The 19681-nt window shown below is 40.3% G+C and overlaps 3 protein-coding genes across 4 annotated transcripts; 1 reads left to right on the forward strand and 2 right to left on the reverse strand.

Moving 5' to 3' along the window:
• The first annotated feature begins 1468 nt into the window (after positions 1-1468).
• Positions 1469-15189, forward strand: LOC133845137 (paramyosin, long form). 2 transcript variants are annotated; one of them, XM_062279504.1, is made up of 9 exons: positions 1469-1847; positions 2408-2464; positions 4972-5058; positions 5124-5290; positions 7062-7933; positions 7995-8122; positions 8190-8302; positions 13538-14153; positions 14212-15189. In XM_062279504.1, the coding sequence occupies exons 1-9, from the start codon at positions 1725-1727 to the stop codon at positions 14686-14688; spliced, it is 2640 nt and encodes an 879-aa protein (XP_062135488.1). In that variant the 5' UTR covers positions 1469-1724; the 3' UTR covers positions 14689-15189. The 2 variants fall into 2 exon arrangements, with proteins under 2 accessions (XP_062135488.1, XP_062135489.1); XM_062279505.1 differs by lacking the exons at positions 1469-1847; positions 2408-2464; positions 4972-5058; ... (2 more) ...; positions 7995-8122; positions 8190-8302 and adding exons at positions 8541-8703; positions 9110-10254.
• Positions 15190-15571: 382 nt separating this feature from the next.
• Positions 15572-16203, reverse strand: LOC133845141 (chorion protein S16). Its single transcript, XM_062279509.1, has 2 exons — positions 15798-16203; positions 15572-15723 (listed from the first exon to the last, which is right to left on the reverse strand). The coding sequence occupies exons 1-2, from the start codon at positions 16147-16149 to the stop codon at positions 15635-15637; spliced, it is 441 nt and encodes a 146-aa protein (XP_062135493.1). The 5' UTR covers positions 16150-16203; the 3' UTR covers positions 15572-15634.
• A 2130-nt stretch (positions 16204-18333) lies between these two features.
• LOC133843403 (chorion protein S19) lies at positions 18334-19272 on the reverse strand. The gene is given in 3 exon segments (XM_062276924.1): positions 18334-18577; positions 18579-19019; positions 19113-19272. Coding segments are annotated over 3 exon segments (579 nt in total). The 5' UTR covers positions 19128-19272; the 3' UTR covers positions 18334-18454.
• Between the last annotated feature and the right edge of the window lie 409 nt (positions 19273-19681).

Consider the following 19681-nt stretch of genomic DNA (forward strand, 5'->3'; position numbering starts at 1 on the left):
ACTGAATTTCATAATAGTTTCGAATAAAAATTATGAAAACGTTCTTCTATCTTTACAAATGTCTAGCAATGTTGTTGTTAAGGGTCAGTTTTGTGAGAATTTTAGGGTTATTCATAAATTGAGATATTCTTAAAGGTACAGAGATTCAAATGAGGGTCTTAGGGTGATTCATAAATTGAAATATTCTTAAAAGTACAGAAATTCAAAAATAAGATTGCTTCTTTCAACAAATTTAAGTAAAATGCACCATTTAGAGAATCTTTTCATAGTTTTGCATTCAAAATTAAAAACATTTACTCGTTTAATCATATTAAATTTAAGTTAATTTAAATAAATCATAATAATACATAATTATGAATATATTAATAATATAAAATTCAGAATATAATATTAAAGTTAACCTTATATTCTTTAAGAATCTTTTGTTAGACAAATTTAATTGTATTTAAATAAAAAATCAATAAAGAACTTTTTAATAATAATAATTTAAAGAATAATATAAAAGTGAAACTTAATTTATCATTATGTAAACTCAAAAACGTCTTAAAAACTTTTGAAATCTTGAAATCTTTTTTTGTTGTTCTCTATGTTTTCATTCGATTTCCAAATCAATAGAGCACAATTATGAATAATATATTCCGAAAATATTATAGAGTGTTAGCTCTTTTTCCTTTATCCATTAAATTTCAAAATCATGCATTAACAATCGCCTATTATCGATCTAATTAAATAAAAATTTAACCTTTCAAACCAATAGTTTATACATTTTATCGTTTCAATGCCTAAGAGGCAAAAGTGGAAAATGAATTGATTGAAATTCAACAAATCGACTCACACCCATTTTCAAATAGAGACCAATTGAAAAATGTTAGACTAAAGAATTCCATATTATATATAGGAAAATAATAAAAATATGTATTCGAAAATCTAAAATTCAACATTTCTCCACGCACGTAGGAAGTCCAAGTCTAATGTTGAGTATACAAAGTTGTGAAAAAAGGCAGATACACAAAATGGAACCCAGCAACGCACAAATACAGTTGCATATTCATAGCTGTGTGTGTGATGCCTATATGTAAATGACATCGGCTAATTACAGGTAAGCGAAAAAAGAACAACTTGGAGTTTATTTTGGGTGCTCTGCAAACTGGCGTGAAAATGCGTTCACACACGAAGCGTCCGAAAAAGCCGAAGAGCCAACACACAAAAAAAAAATGAATAATCAAAGAATGTTCCACACAACTGAGCAATTAACACGCACATAGAATGACCGAAAAGCAGGCAAAAAGGAAAAACTCACTCAAAGAAAGCGCTCACAGAAGGAGCTCGCCGAAAAAGCAAAAAAGCACACTCAAAAAAAAAAAGGGGAGCCGAGTACCGAAATCGTGTTCGGCTCGCTTCGGGATGGGAGCCGAGCGAAATCGTAGAAATAGACGAAAACAGAAGCGACCGTCGAGCAAATAAACGAAATACTCTTTATTCGAACGACAACGGGATCTCTTGTTCAGTAGATCACCAGCCTTACTCCGACGTTTATTACGAATTATTCGGTGACTCGGTGACAACTACACAACCTGCGTGCGGTGCTGTAGAGATTTTCGCTTGATCAACTTACAAATCTTTCTTCTGCATACATTTGCATTAGACGCGAAATTATTCATTTTTATCGATAACGAAATCGATACAACACAATTAATTTAATCAATTGAAAATCTGACAATAAAATGTCGTCATCGCAAGCTGTACGCTCCTCGAAATACTCCTACCGGGCCACATCCACTGGACCCGGTGCGGCCGATGTGAACATCGAATACATTGCCGACTTGAGCTCGCTCTCCCGCTTGGAGGTAAGAAGGATCTCAAATGGATCTCAACTCTGTCTCTCTGCTGGATACGCCCTTTAAAACTCTACAGAAATTATAAAAAAAACTACAAAAACAGTGATAAATTGAAAAGTATCTTGAAAATGCGTGAACCAAATGCTCAAAATCTAATTTATTTGTGTCTAAAAGACTGAGAAAAAAAAGAATGAAAGAAAACGCTGTATATATATTTTCAATATATATCTTGTAGGTGTATCTTTGTGTATGTGTGTACTCGCCGTGTTTGTGTGTGGAAATATAAAAATTCATTTGAGCAAAAATATCTAGAGAGATACATACATATATAGTATGTATATATATATGCGTCGGTGAAAATTATGTAACACGGCACCCAAGAGATACACATTGAAAAATGCGATACAAAAAAAGCAGAAAATTATATACATGCATATAACATATTCAATTTCAAATTTTGTGCAATAATTCAGTGCGAAAATGAACGAGAAATGAAATGACAAAATATGAACAAAAATAATGCAGTTTATAAATATGCCACAAACTACAAATTATGAATTTTCTTACAGGATAAGATCCGTTTGCTCCAAGATGATCTTGAAGTTGAACGTGAGCTGCGCCAAAGGGTAAGTTGAAAAACTAACTAACTATATATTATTGATATATAAATATTTAAGGGGTATACAGAGTAGAATAGAGGGGGAAACTTTTTCACCTGCTTAACTAGCGGCCAAAAGGAAATTCCGCGTGAGGAGAAAGCGCCATGCTATTAGCTGCGAATTTCACTTTTTCGCGTTTGCAAATGTCACCCTAAAAACAGCAAAATATGTGGAAAAGCAAAAGCAAAATAGAAAATAGCAAATAGCCAATAGAAAATAGAAAATTGAAAATCGAAAAAAAAACGCGGCAACAAAAACAATAGAATAGAGCACACAAATTTTTTTGTTGCATTTAGCGAAAAAAGCTAAGAATAAATTACCCTTCGAGCGTCGAGTTGGTGCGTCGAACAAAATGATAATGATGTGCATTGAACTTCAATCGCTTTCAGGCGGAGCCAGTTTCTTAGACTGCCACAATAACAAATGATAAATGATTTTGCAATTGTCTTTGTGTGTGTTTTTGCATTTTGTGTGCGTTTCTGACGACAAAAGAAGGAAAAGCAAAGACACAATGCAAAGACAAATATTTGCATTTGCAAAGTGTCATGCACTTCACTTCATTCAACACCATGCGAAACAACAACAGGCAGCAAAGCAAAGTAGCATGCAACACACTCACACACACTCACACACACACATACAGTAGTCCCCAGGTCTGTTCCTGTTTGCCATTACAAATTTAGAAAATGCGGCCCGACCGGGCTCGGCCTGGCCTGGCCTGGGGCCCTCCGACTATAGCTACAATGTTATAAGCAGGAAGATCATGAAGATGAGGAAGGAGGAGGTGGCTGATGATGAGGTGAAGAGCCAACAGCAAGTGCAGAACGTATATACACACACACACAAATTCGTCTAGTTTGTGGAAATAATTTTAATTACTTTTGCTTTATGGATCAGCAAACTCACGCACACACTTGCACACTCACTCACTCACACACACTCACACTCAGCCACACATAATATGGAACAAAATGGCTAAAATTAGCGCACGACATTCAATACACAAGCAAATGATTAACTTGAAGCGAAACAACAAAAATATGAACAACCGCACACAACAACAACAACAAGCAACAAGCCAAAAAAGAAAAGAAAATAAAGTAGCCAAAAACATGTTCATCATCATCAAGGCGATCATCAACACGATCATCATCATTATCGAACTCAGAAAAGCACAAAACGTCGAAAGCAGAAAATTCGCTGGCACAGCTGAAGACGTTCATGTGTGTGAGCGTCTATGTGTGTGTGTGTGTGTTGCGTTGGTGTAAATGTGTGTGGGAAAATTAAATAATTTTCTTGCACATTAAAAGTTTTCACACAAATAACACACACATATGTACAATATATCTTTGCATATATAGGCGGCAAAAGTATCTACAAGATACACATGGCGCAAATGGATTTACGATTGTACTTACGTGGCCTTTGAATCCCCATAGATTTAAATCTATCTACACTTTGCTTATATGCCTGAAATATTGCAAAACTCTTGGAAGCTTATCGTTAAGACACAAGCAAGGTGAAGCCGATCAGCTTTCCATGTTTCCATGTTCAAAAAAAAAGCCAAGCGTAATTTAAATATATTTATCTTTCGGCTCAATGAAATTTCTAGCTGAGTTCATTTTTAGTATTTGAAAAATACATTTTTCCTTCAATACATTTTTGAATCAACGAAATAATTAACTAAAAAATTTAGAAAATGTTTAAAATGAATTTGCTGCCCCAAAAAATGTCCAAGTAAATTAAAATAATAAAAAATGTACATCTTAAAAAATTTAAATATATTTTTCCCCCTCGAGCTGCATTCAAATTTGATTTTACACGAAAAATGCAGCCTGAGAATTGCAGCTGACAGCTCTCAATTTTCGTGTTGGGCGTAACAAAAAGAAAATGCATAAAATTCCATTTAATTGCCAGCTCGAAATTTCGCAGGTCTTAAATTAGGTCAGAGTTTTGCTGCCCAACACAAATATAAATTTTTTGGAAAAAATACTATTTTTCGCCTTTTGCAGTTTGCTGTTTGCAGTTCAACAGAATGCGTATAATAAAAATGTTTTAATGCCTTTTTGGAAATGCCATAGAAGAGAGATTCAGCTGCAGTTGTAGATATATATATTCATATATATATGTAGGCGGTGATCTAGGTATGGCTACCTATATATCAGATACAATATTTGTTGGCATTTTGCCATTGTTATTTTGGGTGTTACATGCGCATAATTATTTTTGACTGATTAATTTGATTTATATATTTTATGGGCCGTTTGTATTTGCATCTTCATGCCGTGCCGCATGGCGATGCATCATCTTTGCGTTGCATAGCGTGGCATGAGTGCGTATTTGTGTGTGGGTTGCATGCAACACGGTAGCATAGATAATAAAAATAGAGGGGAATAAATGAAGAAATTTTTAATTTATGAAATGTACAACATTTTTGGCTAATCTTGATCCTCATTATCGTTTCACATTTGCAGATCGAGCGCGAGAAAGCCGACCTCAGCGTTCAGGTCATACAGATGTCCGAGCGTCTCGAGGAAGCTGAAGGTGGTGCTGAACATCAAGTGAGTGAATAGCTATTAAATACATCTCTGATTAATCACTAAACGAATATATGAACGATTTACAGTTTGAAGCCAACCGCAAGCGCGATGCTGAGCTGTTGAAGCTGCGCAAGCTGCTTGAGGATGTTCATCTTGAATCTGAGGAGACCGCCACGCTTTTGAAGAAAAAGCACAACGAAATTATCACGGATTTCCAGGAACAGGTCGAAATCCTAACGAAAAATAAGGCTAGGTATGCCAAGTTCTCTAAAAAAGATATCAATCATCATCATTATTAGCTTCAGCTTCTCATGCTTCATCCTCTTTGGCCTCATTTACATGTTGACCTAGAAAATGTTGTGCAAACAATCTTTATTGTTGTTTACTATGTGTGTTATTACTGTTGCCTGTTTGCTGTCGATAAAGTGGCGTCAGCTGGCGCTGACTTTTCAATGTCTTCACAATATTTTATAGTAATGCAAAACGGCAGCAACAATAACCTTGCTTCTGCCCCGCTGACACCAAAATGAAAATCACACTTCCAATCCAAACTAAACCAAACCAAAACCGAAATCAGTTCATAAACAATTCATCAAAATGCCATGACAAGCACAAAAAATCTGAAGCTAAAACGGAAAATGTTCAATTCAACATTTTTGTGCATTGCTTGCAAAGTTCTATTGACACAAATTTTATTTTCTGCACTCGTTTAAGTTTTCTATATTTTCATATATACGCGTATTCCAATCGTGTATATAGGTAAAAAACAGAAAAGCTGAAGCAGAGAAAAAAAAGATTGCGGAGCTTCGACTCATATTTCCAAATCAAATGCGAGTATCCAAAAATAAATGCATAGGAATTTTCGAATTTCAAAATCAACTCTCGCAGCACGACAAATTCAAGGCTGTCGACGTCTTCGTCTTCGTCGATGTTGTCGGCATCCGTTTGCGGCAACGTGGCGTATGCGTAATGTCAACTTGCAGTTGCACCTTTTACTTGCTGTTGCATTGTTTTATTTATTTCTTTTACCTTTTTACTTTTAACTGCAGCAACTAAACTTATTGTCTGTGGTCTGTCAGGTAGCCAAAGCATTTGAAATTCGCTCGAGTTTGCGCAGTTTTGCGCTTTAGGTCTAAATAGTTTTCTCGCTCTCGCCGCGAAGCTTAACGGAAGCTTTTTAGTAAGCGTGAAAAACTTTTTCAACGTTTTTCCGCACGCACGCAACCATATGTTGTTCTAACAACAACAACAACGATAGCAGCAGCAAAGGAAGAGCGCATATTTTGGCATTTATTTTTAGAAAAAATTTTTAAATTTTCATCTACATTCTTGAGCGCTAAGTAGAAGAGAGCCGCATTGCTGTGTTGTTGTTGTTGTTGCTGTCTACGTTGTTGTTGTTGCTGTTGCCTTCTCTCTCATTTGCACCAACGCCCAATCCAAATATGTCTTTGATTGAATCATATTCAAAATGTGATGATTGTTGTTGTTGTTGTCTCTTTTCGTCCAATTGAACGTTTATGGAAATTCGATACGTTTTTCGGCTTTTGCAACTTGTAGGTGGGTCAGGTTAAACACACTCACACACACACACACACACACGGTGTATAGTAATTACTATGTTAATGACCATTTGCCGCACAAGTGCAAAAAGCGCAAAATGTTTTGAAATTTCATTTCTTTTTTTTTTTGTTGAAAATGCTTTACAAATATTATGATTATGAACATTTAAAATAGCTTGCTTCCAGGCACACACATGCTCTTAACCTTAAACCTGCTGCGAGCTTTTGCCTAGCGATCGCAAAGCTTTTCCCCGAAGCTTCTTTCAATTACCTACGATCGCTAAGCAAAAGCTTTGCACTTGAGCCTGGCTTTCTCCAATCTAGCTTTTGGGTATGCTATGCAAATTAAATCACAGCCGATCTCTCTCTCTCACAAAGCCATGCCTAAGTATCGCCAAGATTTATTTCAAATTTTACATAGAATTAATTGTATTCTCTCTCTTTGATCACTCCTCGCTTTTGCAGAGCCGAAAAGGACAAGGCCAAATTCCAGGCCGAAGTCTACGAGCTGCTTTCCCAAATCGAATCCTACAACAAGGAGAAAATCGTGTCGGAGAAGCACATCTCCAAATTGGAGATCTCCATCACGGAATTGAATGTGAAAATCGAGGAACTGAATCGCACCGTTATCGATATCACATCGCATAAATCTCGCCTCTCGCAGGAGAACATTGAGCTGATCAAGGACGTCCAAGATCTGAAAACTCAATTGGACACTGTCTCGTTTTCCAAGAGCCAAGTGATCTCACAGCTTGAGGATGCACGCCGCCGTTTGGAAGACGAAGACCGTCGTCGCTCAATGCTCGAATCTTCGCTGCATCAGGTTGAGATCGAATTGGAATCAACTCGTTCTCAACTCGAAGAAGAGTCCGAGGCGCGCATTGACTTGGAACGTCAGCTGGTCAAGGCCAATGCCGATGCCACTTCGTGGCAAAACAAATGGAATGCCGAAGTGGCTGCTCGTGCCGAAGAGGTTGAAGAGATCCGTCGCAAGTACCAGGTGCGCATCACCGAGCTCGAGGAACACATCGAAGTGCTCATCGTCAAGGTCAACAATCTGGAGAAGACTAAGACTCGCCTCGCCAGCGAAGTTGAGGTCCTCATCATCGATCTGGAGAAGTCGAACAACAGCTGCCGCGAGCTGACCAAGTCGGTCAACACCCTGGAGAAGCACAACGTTGAGCTGAAGAGCCGTCTCGATGAGACCATTGTGCTGTACGAGACCAGCCAGCGTGATCTGAAGAACAAGCACGCCGATTTGGTCCGCACCACCCACGAATTGGACAAGGTCAAGGATGCCAACGGTCAGCTGGGTCGCGAGAACAAGAAGTTGGGCGGTAAGTTTGAATTGAGAGTGTCTGAAAGAGCAGCTATTAATATATTTTCACTCCTCTTCAGATGATCTGCATGAGGCCAAGAGCGTCATTAACGAGCTGAACCGTCGTCTGCATGAGCTCGAGTTGGAGCTCCGTCGTCTGGAGAACGAGCGTGATGAACTCACTGCCGCCTACAAGGAAGCCGAAGCTGTAAGTCTGCTTAATAGAATCTTCTCTCTTTCAACTCTTTAATCGTTTGTTTATCATAAACTTACAGGGCCGCAAGGCTGAGGAGCAGCGTGGACAGCGTCTGGCCGCTGACTTCAACCAATATCGCCACGATGCCGAGCGTCGTCTGGCCGAGAAGGACGAAGAGATTGAGGCTATTCGGTAAGTGCACTAAAATGTTAAAACGAACCCCCCTGGAAGTTGCCCACAATCTAAAACAACGCCCCTGTTGACAACGTTGAGAGACTGGCAGCTGAGGGACAATCGATGTTGTCGCCTTTTCACGCTGCCAAAACGGAAGTCGAAAGCGAATCGATTTGCCAATGAATCGATTTGCCAAAACAATTGATATCAAATTGACCCATTTCGTCAGTCAGTACGTTTTCTATAGTCGCCCTAAAAGCAACAGGCATTTGTTGCCACACCAAAGAGTGAGAATTGAAGCAGTTACAGCAGCTCCTGCAAAGTCCTGCAGCACCCAGGCGTATACGCAATATACGCTACAGTTGGCCGTGCGTTTTGAAGTTGTTGCGAGTTTTGAAGTGCATTAGCATTGGAATTTTGTAAGAATTTTGCGCAGTTTTGCATTGATTACATAATCGAAACAGTAGGTGAGAGAGTTTTCAACATTTTGAGAACGACATCAATGTTGAGCTTGAGCTTTGAGCTTGGTCTGTGACTCGTTGAGAAGAAAAGTTAACAAAAAAAAGTAATGAAAAGTTTTTTTCTGTCATTGCGTAAAATTGCGTGACATTTTTGTAGACATGCTCAAAATGAATCAATCATAGCCGCAGACAGGCAAAAAGCCAAAAAACAGCATTGACTGCCAACAATGTTGATGATGATGTTGTTGTTGTTCTTGGTTGGTTGGTTGGTAAATTGTCGTCATTATGTTGATACCTTTCTTTTGCCGCCGTAGAAACAACAACAGCTGAACAGCACAAAACTGAACTGCAAATCTTTTTATAGATTTCGACAAATTTGAAAATTGTATTTGCGAAGCAGCAGCAACTGTTTGCCAAACTGAAACAACTGAGAGTGCGAAGGGGCGACACAGAGCGACAAAGCGACAAAGCAACAAAGCAACAAAGCGGGAAAAGCGAGCAGCCAAAGCTGCAGTCATCATCTTCTAGTAGCTTTAATTAGAGTACTCTTTTGGTCTAAGCACACACACACATACAGTCCTCCACACACGCATTCCCTACACTTTCTCTCTCTCTCTTTTGTACCTTCTCCACTCTCCACTCTCTACTCTCTCCTCTCGATATGGCAACTGCATTGCAACAGCGTCCATCGCGCTTCCGTCATGCAACCACAACGTATGATGACAACTATGGCTATACGATGAATTTCTATCAGCCAATGTTGGACTATTTGGATGCTAAGGCAAAAGGCCTAAAGGTGCCACAACCGCATCTGCCATGGTCGAGCGAGCGAGGCCTCAAGCAATATCGCTCCTCGAATGCGGTGCGGCAATATAATGCCGATGAGATCGTACGCCTGTCGCGCACCTGCGCCGCTCGTGCCGATGAAATTCTGCTTAGCTTTCGGGCACAGAAACGTACGCCGTTCAGTGTGCAGAAGCTCGTTGACGCAACGCGTGTGGCCAAGCACATTGAACCGGACACAGTTGTCGAGAGATCGCGTCAGCGTCGTCGTCGCCGTCAACAGGAGCTCGAGGATACCATTAAGCGTGATACATTGAAGATATTGCAACGCATTCGCAAAATCGAGCTAGATAATCAATTCGATCAAATGTCTGACGATTTCAAGCGCTCCATACGCGGCAAGTCCGCCAGTGCCATCGCCCAGGCACTGCTCTCCGAATCGGAGAAAAACATCAAGTCCGCCAAGCAGGAGGAGGAGAACTATATCGCTCAGACCCTTGTGCGTTCCAGTCGTGCCGTTTCTCGTGCCCGTTCGCGTTCCTCCTCGCCCTACGAGGGCTTCGAGGGTGGCAGCGGTCAAATTCGTGCCCATACTCTCCACATGGAGTTGATGGATGATCGTCTCGTGGATAAGCTCGATCATCGTGTGTCCTCGTCGCTGCACAATGTGAAGCGTCAGTTGTCGACGCTGAATCAGCGCACCGTTGAATTCTATGCGGATAGCAGGTGTGGTATTGAGGATAAGTGTTGGATCTGTCGCAAGGTGTTGCGCACACATCCCAAACTCAAGGATTATAGCTACATCTATTGGAAGCACTAAAGATGCTCCCCTTTCCCATTCCTTTCCTTTTCTTCTCTTCCTACTTTCTTTTTGCATAATTCATATCATAAATACTGAATCGAATTCGGAATTTGCATATTTAGCTCAACCCAGACAGTTCTGAATAAATGCGAACAATTTTTCAATTGTATCTTCCAATTTCTCTTACTCTTTCGCTCTCAAACATACGTTCACTCTCCCTGTCTCTTTCTGTGTTGTGATTTATTTTAGTTTTCTAGACTCTTCCTTCTTATTTTCCTTGTATAATTCATGCATTCGTTTCATTTTGGCTTGAATTTCCCCATTTGTCTTATGTTTTTTTTTACCCCGCTGTTTTGTCTTCGTTCTTCATCGTCAACGATTTTAATTCTTTGTTATTCTGTTCACTTTGCTGGCATTGTATCATCGTTTTTGTTTAGTCGTCTGTAAATTATTTCTGCTCAACATTTTTAAATTGTTTTTCTCTTGGCTAATTGCAACGACCCGCCGAATATTTTTCGCTTGCCATTTGCAGCTGACCATTTCATAATTGCCAAGAATTCTAGCCACTTGTGATCGATGTGCCTTTCTTTTCAATGGAAATCTCTTTTCAGAAATACCAATTGAGCAGTAGCATACAATATAGTACATATTAATTGACAAGCTAAAACTTGCTTTATGTAGAAATAAAGAACGATGGGGAAATTATGACAAAATTGCAGTTGGCATGGGCATAAGTTGTGACATTTGTTATTACAAATAATATTGAGAGAAAACTTTAGAAATGTATTAATAAAAACTAAGATGCTGTTAGCTGGCATATTGTCAACTTATTCAGCGAGAAAATTAATATAGAGAAACTATGTTTATTATGATTTCTAGATATTAAAGTCAGTGTTGAAATACGTATAGAAAAACTATGATTATTACGATTTGTAGATACTCAAGTCAGCGACGAAGTATATATAAAGACAGTATAAATATTATGATTTCTAGTCAGTGATGAAATATTTATAAAGAAACTATGATTATTACCATTTCTAGTTATTACTACAGTTGGATTTATACTACACACTTATAGAACAATAGACTACGTTGAGAGTATAAATATAATGAATTAATGCTGCTATCAGTCATAGGATTGAAGTGCTAAAAGTAAACACTTTATTTGAAGAAATTCGCTAAACAATATGTTATCAATTTTATCTTTTTTTCTACAAAAATACTTGTAGATTAAGTTCTTGCGTTCCCATACTTACAACTTAATTATTTTGATTCTCAAATTGAAAAGGCCATAAATAATGAATTGACATTTATGAAGTGATATTCATTATTATTTTTATTATTAACTTGATATTTATTATTTATCGTCATTTCAATATAATAATCTAGTAAGAACAACTTCATTCTTTGCTAACAGAGAGATTGACACACATTGAGATTCTCAGAGAAATATATTATTCATTCCATAGTACAACTCTTAGGCAAACTCGCATTTAAATATGTTTGATACTCTTGATGTTCTGAAACAGAAAGTGTTCTACACAATAAATGCTTTCATTCAACAATTTTGTTGATTTATTATTTTCCCATTTTAAGCCCAATACAGAAAGTGTTGAACTGATAAAAAGATTATCGTCTTGTAGACTACCCCTTAAAGACCACAAACTGAGTGATCTGCAGTTCGCCCACATTCTGAACTGACGATCATGTTTCGCACCCACGCAAAATAGTCGAAGCATTATGTTAAGACAGGTATTTTGGGTGCTGTGGCAAATGGTTTTGTGGCCCCTTCATTGTGTGTGTTTGACGTGTCCTTCAAGCGACAAAAACTGAATAACTTATTCTTATATTTATTTGTCTTCACAAAAGTGATGCGCATGACAGCAACAACAATAGCAAAAAGTCGAGAGCAAAAAAAATTCATCACATATTTTTGCGTAGACAATAAACATTGAAAAACAAAAACAATAAAACGACAGCAAGAACGAGCAACACAGAAACAAAAAAAAAAATTAAAATTAAATGAAAAATACTTACGTTCGCAAAGCAAAACTCAAGCTAAATACCTTGGCAAAGCGACAACAATGAGCACACATAGATTAAGTAACTATGAAATGGGCTATAACACTGAGAAAAACAAGACAATTTAGTCGAAGCAACTAATGGATGCGTATTTGGGGGAATTAAGTGGCAGAAATGCGGCAGAAAATTAACAAAAATTGCAGGGGGGTGAGAACAGAGAAGAGGGTAGAGAATAGGTCTAAGAAATCAGCTTTCGAAATGGAGAAATTTATCAGTTAGCTAATCTAATTATTATCTTAAAGATATAAAGAAATCTATATACTACAATTATTAAGCATTATTTTGTTACTGAAATGTTTAGCTTTGTAACTGAGAACCCGATCAATTTATTATGAATTCAGCTGTTTTCGATATGGAACTACCTATCATAACTTTAGCTACAGACAAACCTCATACTATGAACTTTAATCTATGCCAAATTACTTGCAAAGAATGCTTTTTAGCCCTGAGGTTCCCTTAGCTAGTCTCTTGTCGATTTTAAGTTTGCACTTAACTTGTCAAATGAATCAACAGCTAAATAAAAATTAGTCAAAAATGTCGGCAAACAACAGATTTCAGACAATACCTAGAAAAGAGAGAGGCAAAAGACCCAAATGACGATTGCACCTACGCCTAAAATTAGACGCATGATGCACTTGCCACATTCGCTATCTGTGGCAAGTATGTATGTGCAGCAGGTTCTAAGGTAGCAATGCTTGGCATGTAAACGCGCTATTTGTGACAAGTTCGATGTCTTTATCAAGCGTATAAATAAATAAATACACAATTTGCCAATGCAGCGTCGTCGTCTGCGTGAAAACGAACGAAAAATAATGCAAAATTTTTGACAATGCCACCGAAAAATCAAGCAAGCAAGCAGCAACAGAAACAGAAGCAGAAACTGTAAAGTTTCTCAGCACTTTGCTGAGCATTACGAAAAATTTTGCAAATTTTGTGGGTCAGACATTGGGGTCCAAAAATAGCACACAGAATGTGCGCAAGCGAAATGAAAGCGAACAAACTTCGAGGTAAAAAGCGCTGCTACATTTGAGGGCAACTTCCAGCATAATAATGAAGAATATGAATAAAGAACTTCAACTTGAATGATTACTGATTACTTGATGTGTTGTGATTGATTTTGTATAGCAAGCAGACCAGCATTGAGATCGAGCAGCTCAATGCTCGCGTCATTGAGGCCGAGACTCGTCTCAAGACCGAGGTGACTCGCATCAAGAAGAAGCTGCAGATCCAGATCACCGAACTGGAGATGTCGCTGGATGTGGCCAACAAGACCAACATCGATCTGCAGAAGGTGATCAAGAAGCAGTCGCTGCAGCTCACCGAACTCCAGGCCCACTACGAGGATGTTCAGCGCCAGTTGCAGGCCACCCTTGACCAGTATGGCATTGCCCAGCGTCGTCTGGCCGGTCTCAATGGTGAGCTGGAGGAGGTGCGCTCCCATCTGGATAGCGCCAACCGTGCCAAGCGCACCGTTGAGCTGCAGTATGAGGAGGCCACCACACGCATCAACGAATTGAGCACTGTCAACGTGAACTTGGTGTCGCTGAAATCGAAACTGGAGCAGGAACTGTCGGTGGTTGCCTCCGACTACGAGGAAGTGTCCAAGGAGTTGCGTCTCAGCGATGAGCGTTACCAGAAGGTCACCGTTGAGCTGAAGCATGTTGTTGAGCAGGTGCATGAGGAGCAGGAGCGCATCGTCAAGCTGGAGACCATCAAGAAGTCTTTGGAAGTCGAAGTCAAGGTGCGTCAAACAAATATTTGATTACTTGAAGTGTCTCATGTACGATTCTCTTTTATAGAACTTGTCCATTCGCCTGGAGGAAGTCGAGCTGAACGCTGTTGCCGGTAGCAAGCGCATCATCAGCAAACTGGAGGCACGCATTCGTGATCTGGAACTGGAGCTGGAGGAGGAGAAGCGCCGCCACGCCGAGACCATCAAGATCTTGCGCAAGAAGGAGCGCACCGTCAAGGAGGTCATTGTGCAATGCGAGGAGGACCAGAAGAACATCATTTTGCTGCAGGACGCGCTGGACAAGTCCACTGCCAAGATCAACATCTACAGACGCCAGCTGTCCGAGCAGGAGGGTGTCTCCCAGCAGACAACCACCCGTGTCCGTCGCTTCCAGCGCGAACTGGAGGCCGCTGAGGATCGTGCCGATGTTGCCGAGTCCAACTTGAACCTGATCCGCGCCAAGCACCGCACATTCGTCACCACCTCCACGGTGCCCGGCTCTCAGGTGTACATTCAGGAGACAACAAGAACGATCACCGAATAGATAGATGTGCTTATCAATAACGATCGATAACACACACACACATTACACTACACTACACTATACACTACACTACACACAACACCCCAACACACAAAAAGCAAACAACAACTCCTCCTGTTCCCCCAAAAACAGCAGCAGCAGCAAACCAATTTTATAATTTTCGATGAAAGCAAACAAGAACAGAAGAACAAAAGAACGTCAGAAGATGATGGGAAAGATTTTGCTTGGAGAATTCTTATTTTTATAATTTAAATTTTTTTTCAGAGCTTGCGAGAGTTCGTATAGGTTATACATTAATTAAATACAACAAGGAAAGAAATATATAACACATACACACACATCTCCTATCTATTTATATAATAATAATATTTTGAAGTTCATGTAATTTAATTAAAATAATGAACCTAAAACCAAAACAACATACAAACTAAAAAAAAACATACAAAAAAAAAATAAAATCAAAAAAAAATTTTAAATGAGAGAGAGAGAATGTTTATAGAAGAGTTGGCTTGAGATCAATGATTAAAGATAAAATGAACAACAAGAGAGTATCTAATCGACCCTAGAAACGAGTTACCCGAGTTACAATCGCTTCTACTTGTTTGATATACTTTTTTTTTTTTAGTTCACATTTTATGTTTAGTAGGTAAATATCTGTGTGCTCGTAACGAATTGAATTTTACATTAAAACGATTAAGAAAAACCAAAAAACTGCAAAACAAAAACTGCAACAACTGAGCAATTTTTTCATATTTTTTACTTTAAAACTTTGCAAATAAAAACTGAATTTACTCATAATAATAATAAGTATGGACTTGAGAAGTGCTAAGGAGAAATTTCCCACCCAAACGAAACCATTTCAAAGAAAAAACACAGTCAATAATTTCACTTTATGCTATCACTATTTATTTTAAGACTTTCAGCTAAAAACACAGACTAGTTTCGCTTAGGCAGCGGACACGGCCAACTTGGAGCCAGTGTTCAGCACGATTGTCTTATCGCCATAGAGACCACCATAGTTGCTCTTCTTGAAGACTGCAAATGTAGAATGAAAGCAAAGTCTTAGTATGCTGAAGAAGATGATTCGAATTAGTTTCTAAGTAACCCACCTGGATCAATCTCGGCAACGAAGGAACGGGGTGGCAGAGCAGCAGCGTAGAGCTTGTCCAGAGGACCGTAAGGCTTGACCAGCAGAGGTTTGCCCTGCTCCCAGCCATAACGGTTCAACGCATACCAGTCAGTGCCGTCCAATTTGGCCGACGAGGCAGCAGCACCAGCGGAGTTGGTGAGTGCAGCAGCCTGAGCCTCAGCGGTCTCGGCGTTCTTCACATATTCGCCATAGGACTGACCACCGTAGCTGGGGGCAGCATAGCCGATGTTGCCTTGTCTGTAGGAGTTGGCCATGGTGGCGCAGATGCCGCAGGCCAGCAGGCAGAGCAGACGCATATAGTTGGCGGACATTGTTGTTGATGGTGCGAGGAGGTGACTGTTTGCAAAACTAATTAACAACTGCGCATGGCCAAATTGCTTTTATAGCCATAGTATTTCACTTTGCCAGCGATTTGTGTGTGCGCGTTTACGTGACCAAACCCCTAAGTCGAACTCCCGCCGTAGTCATGACGAAACTTGCAGCAACATTGGGGCCGGCTAGAAGCAGTAACAGCAACAGCAAACAGCAGCCTCCAGAACAGAAGTCGAGTAACGCCCCATTTAATTGATAAGGCTAAAAAATGAGACGCAGTCTTCGGTTACAGTTCGGTGTCGATGGTTTCGCTCGGTGTCGGGTTTACTCTTGAAAATTGCGCGCCAATTTTTTGCGACACGACATTATGACAAGCTCTGTCCCCCCCTCTCTTGCTGCACCTCTTCCCCAGTCGCTTCCCTTGCCGCTGCTCTCCATTGATATCGGCTTCCCCCTGCTTAGCACGCTCAGCTCGCATTTGGCGTGTGCGGTATCAGGTCTTTGACTTGGCTACCTGCCCACAACATCATCTCCACACTCAGCTCTCAACTCTGCTGCTGACGGTGACTGCGTCTCTGCTCAATGAACTGAGCTTAGCAGCAGCATCATCATCAACATTTTGGTTCACGCGCTATGCAACATTGTCTCGTGTCTCGTGCGTCGTCTCTAATGTGCCATGATGATGATAGCTGCAGTCGCTCTGGTATGCAGCACTGCAGCAGCAACAACAGCAACATCAACAGCAGCAGCTCTTCCAAAGTCCACGCATCCGTTGCACTCTTTGGCTTTTCACCTTGAGCATTGTCTAGCCACAATCTGAGCAGTTAGCTACCTGCTTCCAACTGATAATCGAACTTGTTCCAAGCTCAAGTTCAAGTTTTGTGTTCTGCTTGATTCACCTACAATACGCTCAAATTTTGTACGTGTGAGTTTACTATGAATATGACTATAGGTGTTTGTGTATGTGTGAGTCTTGCATCTTTCAAATGTGAAGCGCCATTTTCAATGAGAGCTTTAAGCTCTTTTTATAGTACATGGCTGTTCTGCTCTACAGTGGCAATAGCGTTGGGAAAAACTTCATGGTAATGGTAGTTTGAAATTTGAAATATATTTATGACCTTTACAACTTTAAACTGCGAGGGTTGATAATACATTTTTGAAGATTAAAGATAATTGTTTTCTTCGGATTATGTATATTTAGGTTGGGTTCATCAAGATAAATGTAATAAAAAATAAGTTAGAAAATATACTTCAACCTAAAAAGTTGCAATACTTGCACTTTACGAAAAAATAAAACAAATTTATAAACATTATTTAGGTCGAGGTAAGTTTTAAATGTTACATTTCGTTAAATGTTACATGGGTTGCTCAGTATAGACAGACAAACTATGCATAATTACTATACTAACATATGTTTAACGAATTCTTTATTTAGAACTTTGCGATGTTTACTGATATTGAATAGTAATTGATGAAGTGTCTCTTTAAAGAAAGAGACATATTTACTGTAGAAAAAGTAACATAAATTTGTAAATATAGATTGATCTTTTTCAGTTGAACCGCTATGATTTTAATATGTATGAATCTAATACATAGTACGATGACTAGTATAAGAGAGAAACCCTTAGGAATATGAATAACATCTATAAATAACAATAGAAATATATTACATATTCTAGAGTATTGAATGAATATAGCATATAATCAATATTTATTCAAATTGAAATAAATCACGTTTGTTTGTAAATAGAAAATGTGCAATCTAACCGACATTTTTAAGCTGAAGATTGAAGTTGAAGCGATTTGCTCAGAAATGAGTTATAGCTGAAAATGTTGGTCAACAAATCGCTGACTTCTTTTGGTGAAGCTCAAGCAACTCAAGTGAACTCTTTATACGCCATAATGCAGTCAGTTGTCACGCTCGGCATTCTCGAGCTCTCATTAGCTTGCAATCAAATCGAAATTTTGCAAACAACAAAACAGCTGCAGCTGTTGCGGTTGTGGTTGCGGTTGCTGTGACTGATGCTGTGACTTCAGCTGTTCCAAATGCGCCCACAAACACAAAACCCAAAAAAATACGAGTGCTTTACCGGAACCGCTTATCAAACACTTATCTGTGCGCCACTCAAGGCCACGCTGTCGAAAAGTGTGACCGTATTTACAAAGAAGACATAAATGTGCTGTTACTTTTATGCTGATGATGAATTTTTTATTGACGCTGTGCGAACAGCGAACATTCCCGTTGTTGTTACGGAGCGAGTGAAGATGAAAGCGAAGATTCAAGATTCACGCTCGAGAAGATCTCTAGTAACGGGGACCCTCGTTCTGGTAGCCACCGTGGCTGCCATAGTTGTTCTCGGGCACGTACAGCTTGGCAACTGGGGCAGCGGCACGGATGGGCAGCAGCACCTTGGTGTACTCTGGGGGGAGAAGCGTAGCTGCGGTAATGGTTCTGGCCGGGGTACAGCAGAGTGGCGCCGGCAGGCTGGACAGACCAACGTGGGCGGCCATAGCCGCGCTGCTGGCCGTAGCCAGAGTTGCCGTGGTGCCTGTTGCCGCCCTCATAGCCGCCACGGTGACCGATCGACTGGCCGTAGCCGGAGTGACCGCCATTGTAGCCAGAGTCCAAGAGAATGGGGCGCAGATGTTCGCTGCCACCATAACGGGGACCGCCAGCAACGATCTCAACGGGACGCTCGTTGCCACCGGAAGCGGCAGCTGCGGCAGCAGCGGCGCCATTGTTGTTCTCACGCTGTCCATAGCTGGAGATCTCGCGGTGGCCATGGCCATGACCGCCATAGCTGGGACCGCTGCCGTATCCTGGATTGCAGCTGCCGAGCGCCAAAGCGCAGACAAAGATAGCGAGAGTCTAAAGAGAGAACAAGAGAGAGAGGTAGGTAAGTCATCTGTGTGCGGAACCGGGAAGTGGGAAGAAAGACGTTGGAGACGGTGAGTTACTTACGGCGAATTTGTTCATGGCTGGTTGCTTCTTAGTTTTTTCGGGTAGCGCTCGCTGCTTGGAACAGTTGGCACAATTAACAAACCAAATGCCAAGCACACTTCTTTATATAAGCAAAATAATTGAAGCGCTCGAAACGTGATCTCGGTACAAAATTTATCACGGCGCTCGAGTTTAAGCTCAGCAGCCAGCTCAGCTCAGCTCAGCTTGGTGTCATCGTTGACAGCTCGGTGGGCGGCTCAAACTCAGCTCATCTCCAGCTCAGTAGATGTTCAATTCTGTTCTGTTCTGTTTTCTCTTCTTGCATTTGCAAATCACAACAATACCGTTGACCATATCAAAGCCAACAACCAGCAACAGCTCGAGCTGCGACTTGTTTACTCCACAGCATCATTCGTAACGCAGTATCGCATTTGAATGGGGGATTGCGGTCAGTTGAAAGCGGTTCCGAATGTGTGTAGCCAAGTGTAGCTGATGCTGCGTGAGAGCATGCAGCCGGATAAGCAGCTAGTCGCTTGCTGCTGTCTCTGTGCACTTTACAAGCTTTAGTTGCTCTCTCTAAATGCATCTCA

The sequence above is a fragment of the Drosophila sulfurigaster genome, chromosome 3, assembly GCF_023558435.1.
Source record: "Drosophila sulfurigaster albostrigata strain 15112-1811.04 chromosome 3, ASM2355843v2, whole genome shotgun sequence".
NCBI classification, from domain to species: Eukaryota; Metazoa; Arthropoda; class Insecta; order Diptera; family Drosophilidae; genus Drosophila; species Drosophila sulfurigaster.